This window comes from Gadus macrocephalus, chromosome 12 (genome assembly GCF_031168955.1).
Source record: "Gadus macrocephalus chromosome 12, ASM3116895v1".
Classification (NCBI taxonomy): domain Eukaryota; kingdom Metazoa; phylum Chordata; class Actinopteri; order Gadiformes; family Gadidae; genus Gadus; species Gadus macrocephalus.
Window position 1 is genome coordinate 17,819,948 of NC_082393.1, and position 20,756 is coordinate 17,840,703.

At 45.6% G+C, this 20,756-nt stretch overlaps 1 protein-coding gene across 2 annotated transcripts in view; it reads right to left on the reverse strand.

The window, feature by feature from the left end:
• The window catches only part of LOC132469982 (complement factor H-like), a 117,360-nt gene that overhangs the window by 61,296 nt on the left and 35,308 nt on the right, over positions 1 to 20,756 (reverse strand). The window contains exons 1-2 of one of the 2 annotated variants that reach the window (XM_060068131.1): positions 14,637 to 14,755; positions 5,879 to 5,947 (exon numbers count right to left, since the gene is read on the reverse strand). In XM_060068131.1, the coding sequence (XP_059924114.1) occupies positions 5,879 to 5,947; positions 14,637 to 14,685 (118 nt within the window). In that variant the 5' untranslated portion in view covers positions 14,686 to 14,755. Of the gene's footprint in view, positions 1 to 5,878; positions 5,948 to 14,636; positions 14,756 to 20,756 lie in introns of those variants that run through there. The other variant, XM_060068130.1, reaches the window with a different exon arrangement.

Sequence of the window (20,756 nt, forward strand, 5' to 3'; positions counted from 1 at the left end):
TATCCCTCAACCTTTTTTTTTACCTTTCCACTTAAAGGGACAGTAAATATTCCCTCGCGGGCCGGATCCGTGTGTCTGTGTGCGTTTGTCAACCACTTAGAGCTCCGAAAAACATGACCTCAACACAGAGACAAACGCTCTTCAAATTAGCCACACATTTATTTTTGAGGAGTGAATTTGCTCCAAAATCGATTCTATGTCGTATAGGCTTCGCCTTTGCTATTCGCTATTGGGTTTTCCCTAGGCGTGAGCCGTAGCACTGAAAAATTTGTAATCCCCGCCCACCAACAGCGTGGGCCTCAATCACGTCCGCAGTCCGCACACATAACCGTGCGCCGGCGGACGTTCTGCTCCCATTTTCTTCAGGACGATCTTGTAGCATACTGAAGTATATAAATTGATATTATGGACTCGAAGACGACCCGCATCTGCAAGACATGTAACACGGGTTACATCTTGCCGTATGACGGCCATGAGGTGTGCGAGGGCTGCCTTGGGCATGAACATGCCGTCTTGGCACTCTCGCCGCTCTGTCTGTGTCGGCATTGTGCGGTGCTGCCGTCAGGCGACAGACAGCGCAGAGCCGACACTGCCGCCGCCATTGCTGAATGAGCCGACGACTTAACTGTCCCACTCGATGATGCCCTCTCTCTCCTTGTGAGCTTGGAGTCGGACGACTCCCCACACGATGAGGAGGGGGCGTCTCCCCCGGCTTCCCCTCTCCGAATGGAGAGGCCCGGGGCAGCACCATTGCCCATCTCTGCCGCCACCTCACTTCCAGTGGTTGGAGCTTTGTTGGCAGAGCTACCGGGCATTATCGCCAGGGCAGCCGCAAACCTTGGTCTTGCGGTGCCCATGCCTCAGGCCCCCCAACGCCCGGACCAGCTGCATGGCATCTGGGGGCTTGAGGCCGCGACACACCCCTCCCGTCTCGACCCGATCTGGCCAATGTTTCCTGCCATCAGACCGTACCTCAGTGGGGCTGCGGCGGAGCCCGGGAAGCTCGGGGCCCCGGTGAAAACATTTATCCAGGTCACGAAGACGGAGGGTCTGACAGACCGGGGTTACAGGGCTTTACCGCCGCTGGATCCCGCTGTGTGTGCTGTCTTTGGAGTGAAGTCGGGGCTCAGCGACCGCTGCCCCACGGCCAAGCTTACAGACAAAGCATGAGTGTATGATGCAGCAAGAGGCTGTTATGAATGACATCACCCTGCTGGCACATAACATCTCCGTCATGGCGGCTGACCCTCATCGTCTGGCCGAACAGGCAGTCGTGGCGAAAACCGCCGGTGTCACGGCGCCGCCGGCAGCTCCTCCTCCTGGCCCCCAGGCTTACCAGCCCCTCCCGCCTCCATCGCAGGCTGCGGCGAGCGGCCAGCGGGCTCATGGGGCTATGTCCCGCCCCACAAGCGCCGGCGAAGGCAATTACGGGGCGAGGGAGAAGCGTATGACAGCGAGAAACACCTGTTTACTAAAGACGGCTGTTTTCTCCTCACACACCAGTTAACGCCGGAGCCTATCGGCACGGCCATAACTGTTTCACACGCATCTCCCGCTACATGTAGGCAGGCCATGAATAAACCCTGTATTATTGATCGAGCCAGCCCTTCATTGCTTTATAAAAGGCAACCTTGCCCGGCTAACCAGCCCCGCCCGCCTCCATCGCAGGCCACGGCAAGCGGCCAGCAAAGGCCTCGGGCAGCGGGCTCATGAGGCGATGTCCCGCCCCACGAGCGCCGGCTATTACGGGGCGAGGGAGAAGCGTGTGACAGCAAGAAACACCTCTTTACTAAAGACGGCTGTTTTCTCCCCACACAGTTAACGCCGGAGCCTATCGGCCCGGCCATAACTGTTTCACACGCATCTCCCACAACATATAGGCAGGCCGTCAATAAACCTTGTATTATTGATCGAGCCAGCCCTACATTACTATTTATTGATTGCTTAATAATATTAATAAGTCTTATGAGTTTCTTTTAGTTGTTCATCAAAGCATTTCAAACCCATTTATTGATTCTTACTAACTTACATATTGTGTCACTGTTAAAACTTTACTAAGCATCTTTTATGCTTATTATGGTTAATAAATCCTTTATTAAACAGCTTATTATGCATTTAGCAGGGGATCTAAAGCGGGAACAATGCTTATTTAAGGACAATTCCGGTATTTTGAACATTGAGTCCCCTTTCTGGTTTGTCGAGGATGAAATAGAGTGGTAAACACCAACATTTTTAATATTGCTCCTGTCTCTGGTATTTGGCTAATTTTGAATCGCCCTGCCTGCTTCACAATGGCTGTCTATGTACATTCACAACCCTGTCCTTAAAGGTCCCATGACATGCCACCAGGTGATGTGTGATCAGCCGTTACAAGCCGTTTAGGAAATCTGCCCCTTATGACATCACTGGTGGGCGTGTCCACCTAGATGTGAGCTGGATAGGTCAGTCTACCAGCCTACCCAGTGGACAGTAGCAAACGTTGCTCATCTATCCGTCACACATCTAGGTGGACACGCCTAACTGTGATGTCATAAGGGGCAGATTTCCAAAATGGCTTGTAACGGCTAATCACACCACACCTGGTGGCATGTCATGTGACACGTTTGTTTTCAGAAATGCAGACAGAAACTGCATATCGCTACGATACTTGATTAGGAATATCACCACTTGATGAGGTTCACATTTCTGACAACAAACGTTGTGGGGTGTTTTAAGGACAGGTTTGTGAATGCACATAGCCAGCCATTGTGAAGCAGGCAGGGTGATTCGAAATTAGCCAAATACCGGAGACAGGACCAATATTCAAAATTTCAGCTTTAACCATTCTATTTCATCCTAGACAAATCAGAGAGGGGGCTCAATGTTCAAAATAACAGAATTGCTCTTTAAGGTTAAGTCTGCACATGTTGAGCGAGTGTGATCTGTTTTGTGCCTCATATAATATATCCTTTAAAGACTTTCATTTTGAAGGTCATTTTGAACCGGAAGTTCTGTTAATGCAAGTGGATGAAGGCTTGACGAAGTGTTTGACGAACGTTTGGAGAAAATGTCGGAATCATCAGCACGAACACCCTAACACCTCGTGCCCACTGCACCGTCAGTCAAAGGACTCAGAAGGCGTGGCTGACGGATGGGGGAGGTTCCAGGCTCGTCAGTGCCCGAGTATTGTCACAGTGCTTAAATTTGCATACGTGTTCTGATTGGATGACGGATCCGTCGCTGCCGAAAAAGTAGAACGTTTATCAACTTTTTGACGGAGCCTTCAGCGCACGGATCCACAATGCATTGCGCCTCCGTCCCCATTCAAAGTCAATGGGGATCAGTCAACAGACGGAGGTTGTGGGCACGAGGCGTAAACCAATAACTGACTGACAAAAGACAGGAACAAGCACAGAAAACATGGAAAAGAGGAAGAGGTCCGAACTGGAAGATGACTCTCTGGTAAGTTTAAGAATGTAATGCTACAGGAACGGTAGCTGGTTCTAGCTAGCTAGCTGCTTCCTAGCAAACTTTTTTGGCTTACATTTGAGCTAACGTTTAGCGTATGCTATCATATGAAACTAGGTAACCAAACGTATCTAAATCTAACAGTTGTGTCATGAATCCATGTCTAAAAGGCTTAATGATTATTGTAACCTGTCTGCTAACTAGGGCTGAACGATTTGGGGAAATAATCGAATTGCAATTATTTTGACCAATATTGCGATTTAATGTGAGATTTTTATAATTTATTAAGTTCCCTATGTTAATTAAGTTCCCTAAAAAAAATATATATTTTTTTAGTATGACCAACACAACATTGAAAGCAGTCAACGTAACAACTTCTCTTTCCTTTAGGCCAGGCCGATGTGTTAAGATTGTTTTATATTATAAACTTCTTTATTTAACTATTGAATTGTAAAATAAAAACAAAAATGAATGAATCGTACTGATTTCCAGTCAGTAACGGTAATAAATGACGTTTTTTTTCTTGTTTTTTTTTATTTAATTTTGTTCAAATTTTCAAAAGAGCAGTTTTAAAGTGTGTTTTTGTGCTTCACCGCCATAACATTGTATTACAGTACATTTATTATTATAATATATAAATAATATTATATTATTTATACATTAGTTTTTTATTTCACCTTTTATCAACCCTGATAACCTATAGTACTCATTAACTGTTATGTGTATATTAAAGGACTTATTAACCTTAATAAGCATTGTTCCCGCTTTAGATCCCGGACCTGCAAAATGCATAATTAGCAGTTTAATAAAGGATTTATTAACCTTAATAAGCATAGTAAGTTATTAAGACTCAATAAATTGGTTTGTAATGTGTTTATTAACAACTATAAGAATCTCATAAGACCATTATTGTTAAAAAAGGTTGGGTATGGGATTTGCGAAACGCCAGCAGATTTTGAAAACACACAACTCAAATGGTCCTCTCCTTCAACGCTGACTCTGAATCCACCCATTCCAAGTACATGGAAGCGCAATCATGCACAAGCGCGAACACAGATGCGCGAGAGTGAGCCAGGCTAGCTAAATTGGAGTTTAGGGTTGTCTTCTAGTGCTAGGTCCAAATGCGGATTAGCTAGTTAGCTAGCTCCAGTAGCTCACGCAGGATAACAACAAACAGAAGCTTGCTCTGGGTCACAAGCTTTGAGTACGTGCACGAAGGAGTCACGCGCGGGAAGCGGGGGAGGGGGAGTGCAGTACGACCGTTTGATTGACGTACTTACTGTCCAATGCCACTCAGTGGTTCTGGAAATCATTGGCTGGAGTTTTTCAAGCCCTGCCCATTCCACAGATGATTGACTTGTTTAATTTCCATGTCAGTACTTCTAACTCAGTAAGTGGGTTATGATAAGAATTTCAAGTAATTTTCATAAATGGCCAAAAAAGAGAATTCCATACCCAACCTTTAAGCAATCAATAAATAGTTAAAAAGTTTCTTATAAGTGCTTATGAAAGTCTTATAATCTCACAATAAACATGCTTATTTATTTTATTAATAACACTTGATAGTCTTATTAAAACAAATTAATGTTAATAAGCATATAATAAGGTCTTATTACATATTAACAAAGGCTTATTACAAGGGCCTTAATATAAAGCATTACCGAGGTTCCTTATTGGAAAAGGTATATAATGCACGTTTAACTGTACTTCCCAGTTATATATATATATATATATATATATATATACATACATATATACATAAATAAAGATGTAAAATATTGCTAAGAAGTTGATAATTATTGAGAAAAGATGAGTATATGACTTGTTGAACAGTTTTGGCCAAAAGTGATCATTTATATTTGCGTGTGTGTATATATATATATATATATATATATATATATATATATAAAAAAATATGTAAAATAATGCTAAGAAATTTATTATTGATAAAAGATGAGTATATGACTAGCAATGACTTTGGAAATGTGTCTCTACATATATCTACAAAATGTTTGTGAGCAGATTGACAGATAATTACAACGCAATAGAAAACCGTACAACAATTTAAAAAATGCAAGTAAATAAGTTACTGAATGCATAAAAGTCGCCCGTGAAAATACCTTCACAGACTGAGTTTGGTGTCCATCTATTTATCGTGCATGTAGCCAGCTGAGCAGATGTTGTTGAGATATTTTTACACGAGTATTGTGCAGAATCATTTATTAATCTGCTAGGGAGAGGTCACTTCAAAGAAGGGTCATTTGGAGGCTTAATAGAAGGGCCTTAATATAAAGCGTTCTCGAGGTTCCTTATGGGAAAACGTCTACAATATATATATATAACTGTACTTCCCAGTTAACATCAAGCTAAATAACATATATGCACATAATAAAACGTCCCTATTGTGGGTCACAGCTGCAGTGCTCCTCACCTGCGGTGGTTGTTGCACTGGACCCAGACACGACAGTAGGCTCCACCTTCTCCAGCTCAGCTCCATTAGCTATAAACAGAATATTATTATTGCTACAGCTCAAGCCACTAGATGTTGTTTCTTGCTTGAGCCCCTAGATGTATAGATATATTTCTCCCTCGTGGAGAAATGGCCAACAGTTTTGGCCAAGAGTGATTATTTGTATTTGTGTGTACATATACACATAAAGATGTAAAATATTGCTAAGAAATTGATAATTATTGAGAAAAGATGAGTATATGACTTGAACAGTTTTGGCCAAAAGTGATTATTTGTACTTGTGTGTGTGTATATATATATATATATATATATATATATATATATATATATATGTATATATATATAAAGATGTAAAATAATGCTAAGAAATTTATCGTTGATAAAAGATGAGTAGGCCTTTATGACTTAGCCTGGCACCGCCCACCTACCTACTTCCGCTCAATTTTCATTTCACTTCAGTACTAGGTCTGGGTCTGCTTAATATGAATGCGTTCAATGGAAACCAGATTTCTGGCGGTCCAATCAGCGAACAGAGGGAGTGGCTGAGAACGATGACGTCTAGGTCGCACGCCAGTTTCAGTTGTACTCGGAGGCAGAAAATGGAGAAGGATACGAGAGAAGCTATTCGGTCTGTTGTGGGATCGCTGCCGAAAATAGATCAATTAAAGCCGGAGCAAGAACAAGCTTTGCAGAGTTTTGTTGGTGGCCATGATGCTGTGGCGCTTCTCCCCAAGATGGTTGAAATGTCTATTGGTAATCATACAACATCCAGAAAACTCCAAGCACCCATTTCTCAAGTGAATTTAGGGCTTTCTTAAAAGCATATACCTGAAATCTCTTTGAAATTCTGGGAAAATTAACCTTTGTAGTCAAGACCACACATTTGGATTCATGGGTAGTGGGAGTTATTGGTAACCATACCTGAACATTTCGAGAGTTTTCGTCTTACGGTATAGGCTGCAGAACGACTTTTACAGAATTTGAGGAAAAAAAAAAACGTTAAAGAAACAATAGGGGATAGAGCAGCTTGGCTGCTCGGACCCCTACTAAACTATCAGTTTTTGCCCATAGAAGGGCAATCCCTCAAGCATAGACTGTTTTAAAATATCCCTCAACCTTTTTTTTTACCTTTCCACTTAAAGGGACAGTAAATATTCCCTCGCGGGCCGGATCCGTGTGTCTGTGTGCGTTTGTCAACCACTTAGAGCTCCGAAAAACATGACCTCAACACAGAGACAAACGCTCTTCACATTAGCCACACATTTATTTTTGAGGAGTGAATTTGCTCCAAAATCGATTCTATGTCGTATAGGCTTCGCCTTTGCTATTCGCTATTGGGTTTTCCCTAGGCGTGAGCCGTAGCACTGAAAAATTTGTAATCCCCGCCCACCAATAGCGTGGGCCTCAATCACGTCCGCAGTCCGCACACATAACCGTGCGCCGGCGGACGTTCTGCTCCCATTTTCTTCAGGACGATCTTGTAGCATACTGAAGTATATAAATTGATATTATGGACTCGAAGACGACCCGCATCTGCAAGACATGTAACACGGGTTACATCTTGCCGTATGACGGCCATGAGGTGTGCGAGGGCTGCCTTGGGCATGAACATGCCGTCTTGGCACTCTCGCCGCTCTGTCTGTGTCGGCATTGTGCGGTGCTGCCGTCAGACGACAGACAGCGCAGAGCCGACACTGCCGCCGCCATTGCTGAATGAGCCGACGACTTAACTGTCCCACTCGATGATGCCCTCTCTCTCCTTGTGAGCTCGGAGTCGGACGACTCCGACCACGATGAGGAGGGGGCGTCTCCCCCGGCTTCCCCTCTCCGAATGGAGAGGCCCGGGGCAGCACCATTGCCCGTCTCTGCCGCCACCTCACTTCCAGTGGTTGGAGCTTTGTTGGCAGAGCTACCGGGCATTATCGCCAGGGCAGCCGCAAACCTTGGTCTTGCGGTGCCCATGCCTCAGGCCCCCCAACGCCTGGACCAGCTGCATGGCATCTGGGGGCTCGAGGCCGCGACACGCCCCTCCCGTCTCGACCCGATCTGGCCAATGTTTCCTGCCATCAGACCGTACCTCAGTGGGGCTGCGGCGGAGCCCGGGAAGCTCGGGGCCCCGGTGAAAACATTTATCCAGGTCACGAAGACGGAGGGTCTGACAGACCGGGGTTACAGGGCTTTACCGCTGCTGGATCCCGCTGTGTGTGCTGTCTTTGGAGTGAAGTCGGGAATCAGCGACCGCTGCCCCACGGCCAAGCTTACAGACAGAGCATGAGTGTATGATGCAGCAAGAGGCTGTTATGAATGACATCACCCTGCTGGCACATAACATCTCCGTCATGGCGGCTGACCCTCATCGTCTGGCCGAACAGGCAGTCGTGGCGAAAACCGCCGGTGTCACGGCGCCGCCGGCAGCTCCTCCTCCTGGCCCCCAGGCTTACCAGCACCTCCCGCCTCCATCGCAGGCTGCGGCAGTGTTGTTTTTGGCAGGCATTTTAGATTTAGTTTTAGTCTTAGTCTTTTTGACGAAATGCTTCTTAGTTTTAGTCCCATTTTAGTCATTTCTATCTTTGAAAGTCTAGTTTTAGTCTGACGAAAACTCAAGAGGTTTTAGTCTAGTTTTAGTCAGACGAAAACTCTGTGTGCCGTGTGCGTGCAGGCGCAGCTGCGCGCGAGCGAGGCTTTTAGTGTGTGATGGGGGCGTGACTGTTAGGACAAGCAGCTGGCTCCATTTCTGAGCTCTTGATTGACATTGCACGCATATTATAGTTGGCGGGAAAAAAGCATGTTTTGAAACTTTGTTCGTCCACTCACTAACAATTTAGACCCGTCTAGTTCTCGTCTGACGAAAATGTCTACATTTTTCGTCACATTTTAGTCTTTATATGGCTTTGGTGACGTTCGTCTTAGTCTCATTTTCGTCATGGAAAAAAGGGGTCTGACGACGTCATTTTCGTTTTCGTCTTGCCTGACGAAAACAACACTGGGCTGCGGCGAGCGGCCAGCGGGCTCATGGGGCTATGTCCCGCCCCACAAGCGCCGGCGAAGGCAACTACGGGGCGAGAGAGAAGCGTGTGACAGCGAGAAACACCTGTTTACTAAAGACGGCTGTTTTCTCCTCACACACCAGTTAACGCCGGAGCCTATCGGCACGGCCATAACTGTTTCACACGCATCTCCCGCTACATGTAGGCAGGCCATGAATAAACCCTGTATTATTGATCGAGCCAGCCCTTCATTGCTTTATAAAAGGCAACCTTGCCCGGCTAACCAGCCCCGCCCGCCTCCATCGCAGGCCACGGCAAGCGGCCAGCAAAGGCCTCGGGCAGCGGGCTCATGGGGCGATGTCCCGCCCCACGAGCACCGGCTATTACGGGGCGAGGGAGAAGCGTGTGACAGCAAGAAACACCTCTTTACTAAAGACGGCTGTTTTCTCCACACACAGTTAACGCCGGAACCTATCGGCCCGGCCATAACTGTTTCACACGCATCTCCCACAACATATAGGCAGGCCGTCAATAAACCTTGTATTATTGATCGAGCCAGCCCTACATTACTTTCCCCTGACCACATCATGCCTGGCATGACATATGGCAAGACAGCTGCTAAAACGAGCTCTCTTTCTACGAATGACACGCAGCTCGTTCACAGTGTCAGCAGTCTGCTGCCCAGTCACAGTGTTATTCCTCCTCGCATCCCAACGCTCAGGAGAGAGGAAGCTACACTCTTGTCACAAGCTGAGCAGGCAGGGCATGCCTCTGCTAATGACACACACACCCAGCCCTTTCGGGGAGAGCCCCCCATGGGCTGCGAGGAAGACTCCTCCCCTCGCAGCGGCGGCAGGGGCTCAAGCGTGGCTCGTTTCCATGACAGCCGCATCAAAACAAGAGGCTGCACAGCCGCTTTCAGAGCATTACAGAATGGCTGAACGCATGCACCCTGGCCAAATGGATAGACAGGCTGATCAGCAAGGGTCACACCCTTCAACTACCTCTGTTCCGCCACGATTCAACGGGATTGGGGAAACAACGCTGTCATCCAAGGGTGAACAGCTGTCACTTTTGGTGGAGCTCCAGCAGCTTCTAGCGAAAAAAGTAATTTCGATCTAGCCCTATTCAACAAATGCATTGCGGAGAGGCCGCTTCACATGTTAACAATCAGACGAGTGTTACAATGTGTAAAACCAGACGACTGGTTCCCCTCAATAGATTTGAAGGACGCCTACTTCCACGTCACAGTGACCCCCAAACACAGGAAATTCCTGCATTTCTCATTCCAAGGGTCACACTACCAGTACAACCGTCTCCCGCTCGGCTATTCTCTAGCCCCACGAACGTTTTCCAAATGCGTGGAGACGGCTCTCCGGCCGCTGCACGTAACAGGAATAAGAGTACTGTTCTACTTGAACGATCTGCTTTTGATGGCTCGCTCCAAGGAGGAAGCAGCTATTCAAACAAAAAAGCCTGTAATTCACCCGTCGAATTTAGGCTATGCCATAAATTGGAAGAAAAGCTCCCCCCTCCCCTCACAGAGTGTGATGTATTTGGGGGTAGAGCTGGATTCAGCTGTAATGAGAGCACGGCTCTCACAGCAGAGGATGGAGACGCTGTGGTCTGTCCTCCGCCGCTGTTCCCCGTGCAGCGTCGTGACAGCCCTCTCTGTCATGAGGCTGCTGGGCATGATGTCAGTCGCTCACACGGTGGTGCCGCTGGGGCTGCTTCACATGAGGCGGCTGCAGAGATGGTTTACTCGCCTGCGCATCGACCTGGTGCGCCAACGCCGGCGCAAAGTGACCATTCCCCTATCAGTGGGCACCAATTTGACCCACTTGGGCGATGCCAGAACTCTCGCGAGAGGGGTGCCGTTGGGCAGAGCAACGTCACACATCTCAGTGTTCACAGATGCTTCTCTGTCGGGCTGGGGAGGAACATGCGAGTTTCACGTAGTGGGCAGCGTTTGGCCGCCCCCCGTGACCATGCATCTAAACGCATTGGAGCTCCTCACTGTGTTGAAAGTGATCCAACACGTTGTCCCAATGTTGACGAATCAACACGTAATGATACGCAGGGACAACAAGGCGACAGCAGCATACATAAATCGCCAAGGGGGCGTGCGCTCGGCACAGCTGCTGAGCATAGCGAGCTGTTATGCTGGGCGGACACACACTTGCTCTTCATCAGAGCAGCGTACATCCCCGGTGTCCTGAACAGAGGGGCTAACATAATGTCGAGGGGGGGTCCCCAACCAGGAGACTGGACTCTTCACCACGATCTGATCAATCAGATACGGAGCGAGTTTAGGAAGGTTCGCTCACAAACCGTGGCCGAACACACTCCTGTACGCTTTCCCAACCGTCCCTCTGATTCCCCAAGTCATGGACCGAGTCCAGGAGGAGCGGCTGTATATGATTCTCATAGCACCGCAACGCACGAGTGCACTGTGGTTTCCCTGCCTCCAGCGTCTGCTCTCGGGGCAGCCGAAGGGACTCCCTTGGCGGCGAGACGCTCTCTCACAGGCAGGGGGAGCAATCATAGATTAACCAGAGATCGGCCAGCGCTTTTGGGCCTAAAAGGTCTCGGCCTCTCCCAGGAGGTCGTACGGACCATCCAGGGTGCCAGAGATGACTCCACCAGAGCCTGTTACTCGGCTAAATGGGCGGCTTTCCAGAAATGGGGCACGGTCAGGGGTTGTGATCCCATCTCCTGCCCTTTGCCGCGTGTGCTCTCTTTCCTCCAGACACTGATGATGCTGGCTTTTAGCAGGGTTAAAACTTACGCGGCTGCTGTTTCATCATGCCACGAAGGCTTCAGGGATAAAACAGTTTTTAGTCACCCCTTAATGAAGCGCTTCCTAAAAGGTGTGTGGAGAGAGAGACACCTGACGCGCTCTTTCACTCCACAATGGGATTTAACACTGGTGCAGTGGTGCTGCGCGTACTGGCCCCATTTGAGCCTCTTGACCGGGTCCCCCTCAAGTTTGTGTCAGCCACTTGCGTCTGCACTCTCTGAAGCCCCTTCTTGTCTTATAATACAAGGAGACGGCAGTTCGGCCACCAAAGAGTATTACTAGCTCGTTCAGATCGAGAGTAATAACACTCAATGGTTTCTCTCTCCCTCCTCATTAATCTGAGGAGGCAACAGCCCATCTCTTTTGCCCCTTACGCGCGCTTGCCTGTTATGTGAAGCGCACAGAGGCTCTGCGCAAATCTCAACAGTTATTTGTGCAACACAGAGAACATTCCCAGGGCCTCCCCCTGACGAAACAACGGCTGTCACATTGGCTGTGTGATGCTATCGCACAGGCTTATGTGTCAGCGGGGGCAGGGCCGCCTGAGACTATCAGAGCTCACTCGACCAGAGGGATATCGTCCTCTGTCGCTCTGCAAAGAGGGATGCCTATGGAGGATATTGCCTCCTGGGCACAGGCTGCTGTGCCTCCTGGGCTTCCCCATGCTCTTTTATTAGGTTTTACCTAAGAGACATGTCGCGCCTCTCTATGACACACTCAGTTCTAGGTGCTTTGTCAGAGTGAGTGTGATTGTGTGACTATTCCCCTCGCATATTAAACAATGTGAGGTGGAGTCAAATATTCATGCTGAGAGCTCTTGTGTCTTATCAGACACATTAGAGCTGCTCGCTGCCGTTAGACGCATGACGTATGTTATGCTACGTCTGACGCATGATACTAGCGCGTATGTAGCTGTGTTTCTGGTACTGATCGGGACCAATGAGGCATAGACTATATCGTGCTTTGCCCTTTTAACCCAATAGCGATAGCCTTAAAAGACGAAGCCTATACGACATAGAACGATAGTTACGTGTTGTAACTCTAGACTCTATGAGTATAGGCGCAGCCTTTTAAGTGTCGGCCTCATTGACCTTTGAATAGCTGAAGAAAAGCTGTTTATTGGGAGCAGAACGTCCGCCGGTGCACGTTTATATGTGCGGACTGCGGACGTAATTGAGGCCCACACTGTTGGTGGGCAGGGATTACACATTTTTCAGTGTTCGGCTCACGCCTAGGGAAAACCCAATAGCGATAGCCTTAAAAGGCTGCGCCTATACTCATAGAATCTAGAGTTACAATACCTAACTATTGTATGCTGACAGCCTGCTGCTGAGGATTTGCCCCTGTAATAAGCAACGCCGTTAAGGTGGGAATGGTCATTCGGTTCATCTCGTCAGTCCAAGTATTGTTCATGATGGAATAAAGATCAGTTCAATGGGAGCATTAGTGAAACCAGGAATTTTAGCGTCCCGACAGGCTTTTGCTGGGACTCGGGACACGCAACTCAAAATCGGGACTGTCCCAAATGTTGGGAAAAATAACCTGATGAGCACATCACATGGCAGGCACATTAATATATAGTCGACTCTTGCACTAACCCAACGAACACATAACACAAACATGATAATATAGTCAGGTCAAGGCCAGAGCCGAAGGCCCCATTTCCCAGGCAAATGGTAAACACTCAGACAACACACCAGTCATCCTCAAGAACGGGAAAGCCACATTAATTTATCACACATGAGACACCTCGAAGCTCTCCCCCACTAGAAGGAACACATGCAGATACTAGGGGCCTGAGAGCCACATTAATTTACCACGCAGGAGACATTTTGAGAGCTCTTCCCCGTTAGGAGGAACCAAGAGACACACCTGCCCATACCAGGGCCTCAGAGCCACATTAAATGATCACACACGAGACACTTCGGGGGGCACTCCCCCGTTTTAATTTATCACACCGGAGACACGAGGAACTCTCCCCGTTAGGAGAAGACCCAGGGCCTGGGAGCCAAGGGGCAGCAAAAACACACAGAACCGCACACATCTCAAACGCACACACCTCATCGAGAGGAGGATACAGCATAAGACTGCATCACACAGGGACTCTTCACCTTCTTCTGAAGCAGACCTTCCACGGAGGCGAAGCTCCGGACGAACCATCAGCGCTGATTAGGGACTTAGACATATTCGATCTCTCACGCTTTATGACTCTGTATAACCGTTGCCACTTTACTTAATAAATCCAAGGTCCTCGTGCCGATAGACTTTATTACCTCTCCGTCTCATTTTATCTGGTCCAGTAGCTAGACAGACCGTTTTTCCCCACACAAACACCGAAGATGATTGTCAGTGTAGAATACGTTGTACTTTAATTAATTAAAGTACAATGATAATCGTAATGCAATTTATATATGCATACAATCATATAACTAGAGCATTAATAACATGAATATCGATTAGAAGAGACCCTGTTAGTTGCCACACAATTAAAGAAGCTGTACCCTGATCGTGTTGTGCAGCACTGTTGCAATCATAGGCTAGAGCTTGCTGTTTAATTCACAGTCAAAGAGGCAACAGGATTAAGTTATTTTAAGGCATATTTGGATTATGCATTTCAGAAGAACCACAGAGAGCTACAACTTTGTGACAAAGATCTGTCCGTAATTTTCTTAAAGATAGGCAAGGCAATGTTAACAGCAATATCCAGCTTAACATGCCCTCTTCTTCTTCGCTTTCTTTATTTTTAAAATGGTATTTCAGTCGTTTCCTATCACATTGCGTTCAATAGGAGTCGCTGTCTCTCTAAAATATGCCTGGCCCAGTGTAGTAGGGTCGAGGTTTATGAGAACGTTGACAGACCTGTACAACAACGTAGAATATGCAAGAAATCACATAACTATCACATATCAATAAAAATGCCCAATGAAAGTACCTTTACAGAGTGGGTTTGGTGTCCATCCGTTTTCCGTGCATGTAGCCATACGAGCATCAGTTGGCGTGAAGCCTTCTTTGCACTGGTATTGTGCATTTTCACCAATCCCCTTACTTTGAAGCTGTTCTTCCAAATTAGGGTCATTTGGATCCTGACATGTGATCTCTGAATAAAGAAGCACAATTGTGTCTCAGTGGGAACCTAAAGTAGTTCATGATTGTTTTCCCAAATCATACAGTGTGACATCTACATAGTTCTCAATATAGATTTCTGGGCACTTACGTAAACTTATTTGGTTTACTTTAATTTGATTACAATTATTAAAAAAACACAGCAATCCAATCAAAGCTGAAGGATCGAGATGATCTGGTTGGTTCTTACATGAGGACACCAATCCTAAGAATATTTATACATCTACAACTAATTGATGCACGAAAATAATGTTGCCTACCTTGGCATTCTGCAGCTGTATTCCATTCCCCACTTTCTGTACAAGTAATTGTTTTCTGGGTTTGCTGATCATTAAAGGAAAACCAGTGGCCTTGGTTGCATTTCACCGAAACGGTTTCTCCAGGTAAAAATCTGTCATTATGTACATTAAGATAAGTGTATCCTCTCTCTTGCAGCAGTCGACATGTCACTGAAAATCAAAAAGTAGGATAACAAATTAATATTGCCATTACCCAGCAAGCAATAGCCCTCATATTGATATCTGTGCCTGATAAAGCCCTGACTTAGGCAGCCTACACTGCAGCCATTAATGGGCCCTCATTTATCAAACAAATGTAGGAATGAGCGGAAATCTGAACGTGTGAATCGGAAAGCCGAGGATCCGGGAAGACAAAAGACGGGCGAGCTCAACATTCGCGGCAGCTTGTCTCGGATTTGCAGCTTGCCATTTAGGTCTTCAAATGTTTGTTACTTGATTGAGGCTCTCGTTAGCTACCAGGGAACCGGGCAAGGGTAAGGTTGTTAGAGGTTATCGAAAACCGACACGCAGTTACACCTTTGTTTAGAAACACTAGGCGCAGGGGTGCTGCTCCACTAGTGTATTTTGGGAGCTTCTCTTTGGTTATATTCATTTCTTTGATTTGCACAGCACCCAATGGTCCTTTTCCTTTTGTAGTTTTGCCTCCTCTGTTTGTGTTTAATTGATTACCCCAAGCGCCGGGTTAAATAAACAACTTTAAGTTAACCAACGACATCTGGTTTTAAAAGTTAGTTTTGCCAAAACCGGTGATATTTTTTATTTTGAGGAGGCAGGGGGTGTTTTCAAAGCTAAATGCAACTAATAAAGTAACTTGTAATCTAACTTTGTTACTTTTAAACTCAAGTAATCAGTAAAGTAACTAAGTTAATATTTTAAGGAGTAACTAGTAATCAGTAATCGGATTACTTTTTCAAGGTAACTGTGGCAACACTGGCTACATGCTACAATAACATTCAACATTAGAATATGAAAAGCAAACTACACACACAGGGTCAACTTGCTGCTGCAAGTTGACCCTGCAGCAGCAGATGCCACTACCAGAGCTACGGAGACTAGCTGTACGTCCACACCAGAAGCGAATTGAGCGACCAGAGCGTCAAACATTTTTTGAAAACTTTTTAACTTTATGCAAATGACTATGACGCGCTTCAGCGGCCAAACACTGACAGCCGATCGGAATGTAGACGCTCTTCGCTTGCGTGGATCCCAGGGAACACCGGCAGGCACTTTGGTTCCTACCTACCTTTACTCACTCACTGAACATAATGTCGGCTGAAGTTTTAATCGCGGCTGTAACTGGGCACCCGGTGTTGTACGACCCAACCCTTTTTCAGTTCAGAGATCGAAACGCCATAGTGGTTTGGATACCAAGTGATGATAAGCGGGAGTATTTATACATCTAGAACGTTCGTATTTAAGCGGGAATCATTTTCATTTGCGCTCCATGCCACCAATCTAACCAACCAATCGTGTGTAGCATGCTTTAAACAAAACCAAAAAAGTTTTTGGAATCGTCACATAAACAAACTAATCGACAAGACGAGGGATAAATGACAAGGGATATATCTCTTGTCTTTTATCCCTCTATTCCCCACTATTCACGGAGCCTGAGGTGAATAATTGTTAATTAAATAGTCTAGATAGATAGATAGCCTAGTCAAGTCTTAATTAATACTGTAACGACCAGTGTTCGCAACGTGTTCGTTCTCTTCCGGGTTCATACCGGGGATTCTGGGGGATTCTCGGAGCGCATGTTGTTGGGGTTATTGTTGTTGTTGTTCTGGGTCCGTTGCTAGTTGTTGGTGTTATTAATGATCAGTGGGGTTAATGGGTTGGGATTGTTCATTGTTGTGTGTTGTTCTGTTGTGTGTCGTTGTTGCCACCATCACCGAGAATGACTTGTGTGTTAGTTAGCTGTGCTGTTCTATGTACGTGTTGTCGAGTCAATAAAAGAGGGTGTTTCTGTAGTCGAGCGGTGTATGAGGCACAGAACCCCTAGTTGACCAAAAGCCTGACTCCCTGTTCTTCCTGGTCGGCGCTACAATACCAAACGACACAAATCGTCGGGAATCCATTTAGGTGGTTCGGCCCACACAGGACAGTAGCCTACAAGACCACACAGAACAAGTCTGACTGGACATACACACAATACATCACATTAAAACTAGACACGCGTTGATAGATAGATAGACAGATAGGCCTAGATAGATAGATATGTTCCATTATTTGCCTTGCGGAGCCAACCAGTCCTGTGCACGTATGCAAATTAGCCATGTGCGCCAATGTCTATTTGTTTTGAGTGCGACGAATGAGTGCAGATCATGATTTGCAGATGCAGATCAGTGAAACATATTTTAACTAGCATACTACAGCACGCAGGGTTTTTTGTTCTCGGTTGTAATTAGCCTACATTTTAGGAGGTTTTTTATATTGGGGGGAATCACTGTCCTACTTGTTGTCGAAGCACTTTATCCAACAAGCAAAACCGTCTCGGCAATATGGCCAAAGTGTATGGGAGAGTTCACTCTTTGATATGGCTGTCTGTACTAAAAGCATACGGCTCCTTTAAATGCGTCTGCATAATTGAATTGTACGTCATGAGCGACTTGAGCGACCAAAGCGAACAGAAATATTCGCAGCGAAACTTTGTGAGCTCCTGGTGTGGACGTACGGTAACAAAGACACAACAGAATAGGGTGTGTGAGCGTGTGTGTGTGTGTGTGTCCATTCCTCCCATATTAATGTGTAAATCACAGAGAGTAGTCAACAGAAGACAATGTTTGAATCCCACTGTATATCTCCTTGTTACTTTTAGATGAGAACCCCTGGCCAGCCTTTCAGACTGGGTGTCAGGCTTGGGAATTTAAAAACAGGCATCCTTGGTTAGAGTGGAGGGAAAAAAAGTTAGGTAAATGTCAGCCAACATGCAGTTTGTATACACAATGGAAATTCATAATGTTAATCACTATGCAAATGAGAGTATGGCTAATTCATGGTCATTTTTAAGGTGCAGTAATTTCACACTTTTCCACAATTCAATTACTGTATGGTATGTTAGATAACAACAGTAAGAGCTCAAATTAGAGCAATTGAAAGAGTGAAACATTAGTCTCCTGTCATCTCCTTCTCATGCACATGGTTGTAAACAGGTCATTAAATTATTTTGAGTAGATTTTGTCCTTGTTCAGCATGTGCTATTACTACTACAGATATACAAAGGACAACTTGTCATTTTTGTGTTCTATTTTTTCATACTGCTATTAAAACTGATAAACCTATTCAGTTTTCCATGATTGTTGATAATCGTTAAACTCTTAAATCAGCGGGTTGTAGACCCCTGCGTTGGTGAGTGTGGTACGACACCCCATAAGCGCCACACACGTACACGTACCGGTGGGACGGGTTTGTACGAGGCTGTGAGGGAATCATCACAGTATACCCACTACAATAAAATGGACTACACCACTGGTACCAACCAAATGGATTACATGAATCATCTGACAAACCCACGTGAGATTCACAAAACTTTCGTATCACACCAATCCCAGCGTACGATTACAATAATTAACGTAACACGCCCATATAAAAGCACGTCTTCAGAAGTCTTGCCCCTAACTTTTATGACATGGACAAGCGTCCAACGGTAAAAACACTCGTGTCACTAGTTGATGCGAATCGTCTGATTTTGTTTAGTAGCCTAAAAGCTGGCATGAAAGGCAAGCAAAAAAACGCTATATGGAAGCAAATCACTGTTGCAGTCAATAGTGTGTCCACTGTTCATCGTCTTGCTCACAATCGCAAAACCCGCGCTGTTCAGGCATGCCACCCGACCCTTCACCCATGTCTGACAACAGTTCATTATTTTTCACCCGTTTCATCCAAATTGTGCGGGTCACCCCATAGGGTACCCGATACCCATGCAGGACCCGTGCAGGACTTTTGTTGTTGTGGAGGTACCAGAGAAGTCCGAGAACCCGACGCAGTCTTTAATTCATAATATCATCCGGAAGCGCACAAAGCTTTTAGCCGTGATATTATATATTATAATATATTATATATTATATAAAACGGCAACAATCACTTTCTCCTGCTGCTGCGATTCACTCAGGACTGCAGGGAGTTAACGCTGATTGGCTGTTATGCTAAATCCTTCAGGGAGTGAACGCTGATTGGCATTGTGGGAGTTGTCATCTTAAAGTCACTAGCTGTTTCCCAATTTGAAGGAAGCATGCTCAACGACCATCTTTTTAAGGACGCTACATCAGAGAACGCCTACAAGTACTGTTCCAATGTTGAGGACACTCGGAAATTTGCACCCTTTTCGCGCCCTTTTCGCGCCCTTTTCGCGCCCTTTGATTTGGAGAATTCCAAGAATTTTTTCAAGAATACATCGCTGGATCCTCAACAAGCAAAAATGCCCACAATCCTTTGCGTTCAGACGCTGCACGGGGTATTTAAAAATTGCGGATGGAAAGCAATACACATTGCTTTACACAAGTTAAGTTTTTGAACGCTTTCAGAAATATTTTGTGCTGTATTGCTTTTTATAGATTCATTCTGTAAACGCAAAAAATTAGGCTTAGAGACCTTTTTTCCCAAAGTTTTTGCAACGTAATGAAAGCCTATATTTTGAATGGATTGATTTGTTTTAATATGTACGTAGCTGGTGTTTAAACAAACTACTGTCGCCAATAACAATTTCAACAATTAAAATATAAAAATATTTCCAGTTGGAGCAGTATTAAAAAGCGGAAGCAGTAGCGCATCCACACTAGCAAGTCGTTCCAAACCCCGAAGTCTACAAACGCTAGGCAGCGCTCTAGCCAGCCCTCTAGCAAAATCTTTATAGGACGCGACTCACAAGGAATTGTTCCAACACGGCTGCAGCCTTCACATTGGGAAACAGCCTGTCTGCCTTTTCTCTGTCAAGAAGGCACCAAATTAGAAATGTATGTTACTACTCGATTACATATATGACCCACTTTCAATACAGATTCATGTCTCCACCGGTGAAATGCTCCTTTAAGAATACTTACAATTAGATGATGACAATTATGTCACTTTAAAACGTATTAATACATACATCCTTATTTAATGCTATTATGAGCACCAAAACATGAGTTTTCCGTCATTCAGTCAATGCTCCTACCAAGCAATGAGGATTACATTGAGCATATTCGAGAAAACATTTTGCATTGCATGTAATTTATACTTCTTATAAAAAAAGAATTGCAAATACAGATGGATGACAAAATAAAGGAAATGCTGAGTACTTAAGGGATGCATAGATATATTCATGACGGGGTGTAGGTCCACTCAACTCCTGAAAGTGCCCGCCCCGGTACATTAAAATAAATACAATATCATAATAAGTGATCATTAAAAGCATTGTTAGTAAGCATGAGTCTTCCTCTAATCACTTAAAGATCACTTGGATGATTGTTGTATTTTAAGAGCATAATAACAACGTAGGCATAAATGATAACCAGATAACCCGAATCAAAGAAACGGTCCCGGGTCACCGTTACAACCAGAGGCGGAGTGGCCGTCGGGACGATCGGGAGATTTCCCGGTCGGCCGGCCGGCCAGCGAGTTCAGGTGGACCGGCCCACAATTGTGTAGCGGCCTGC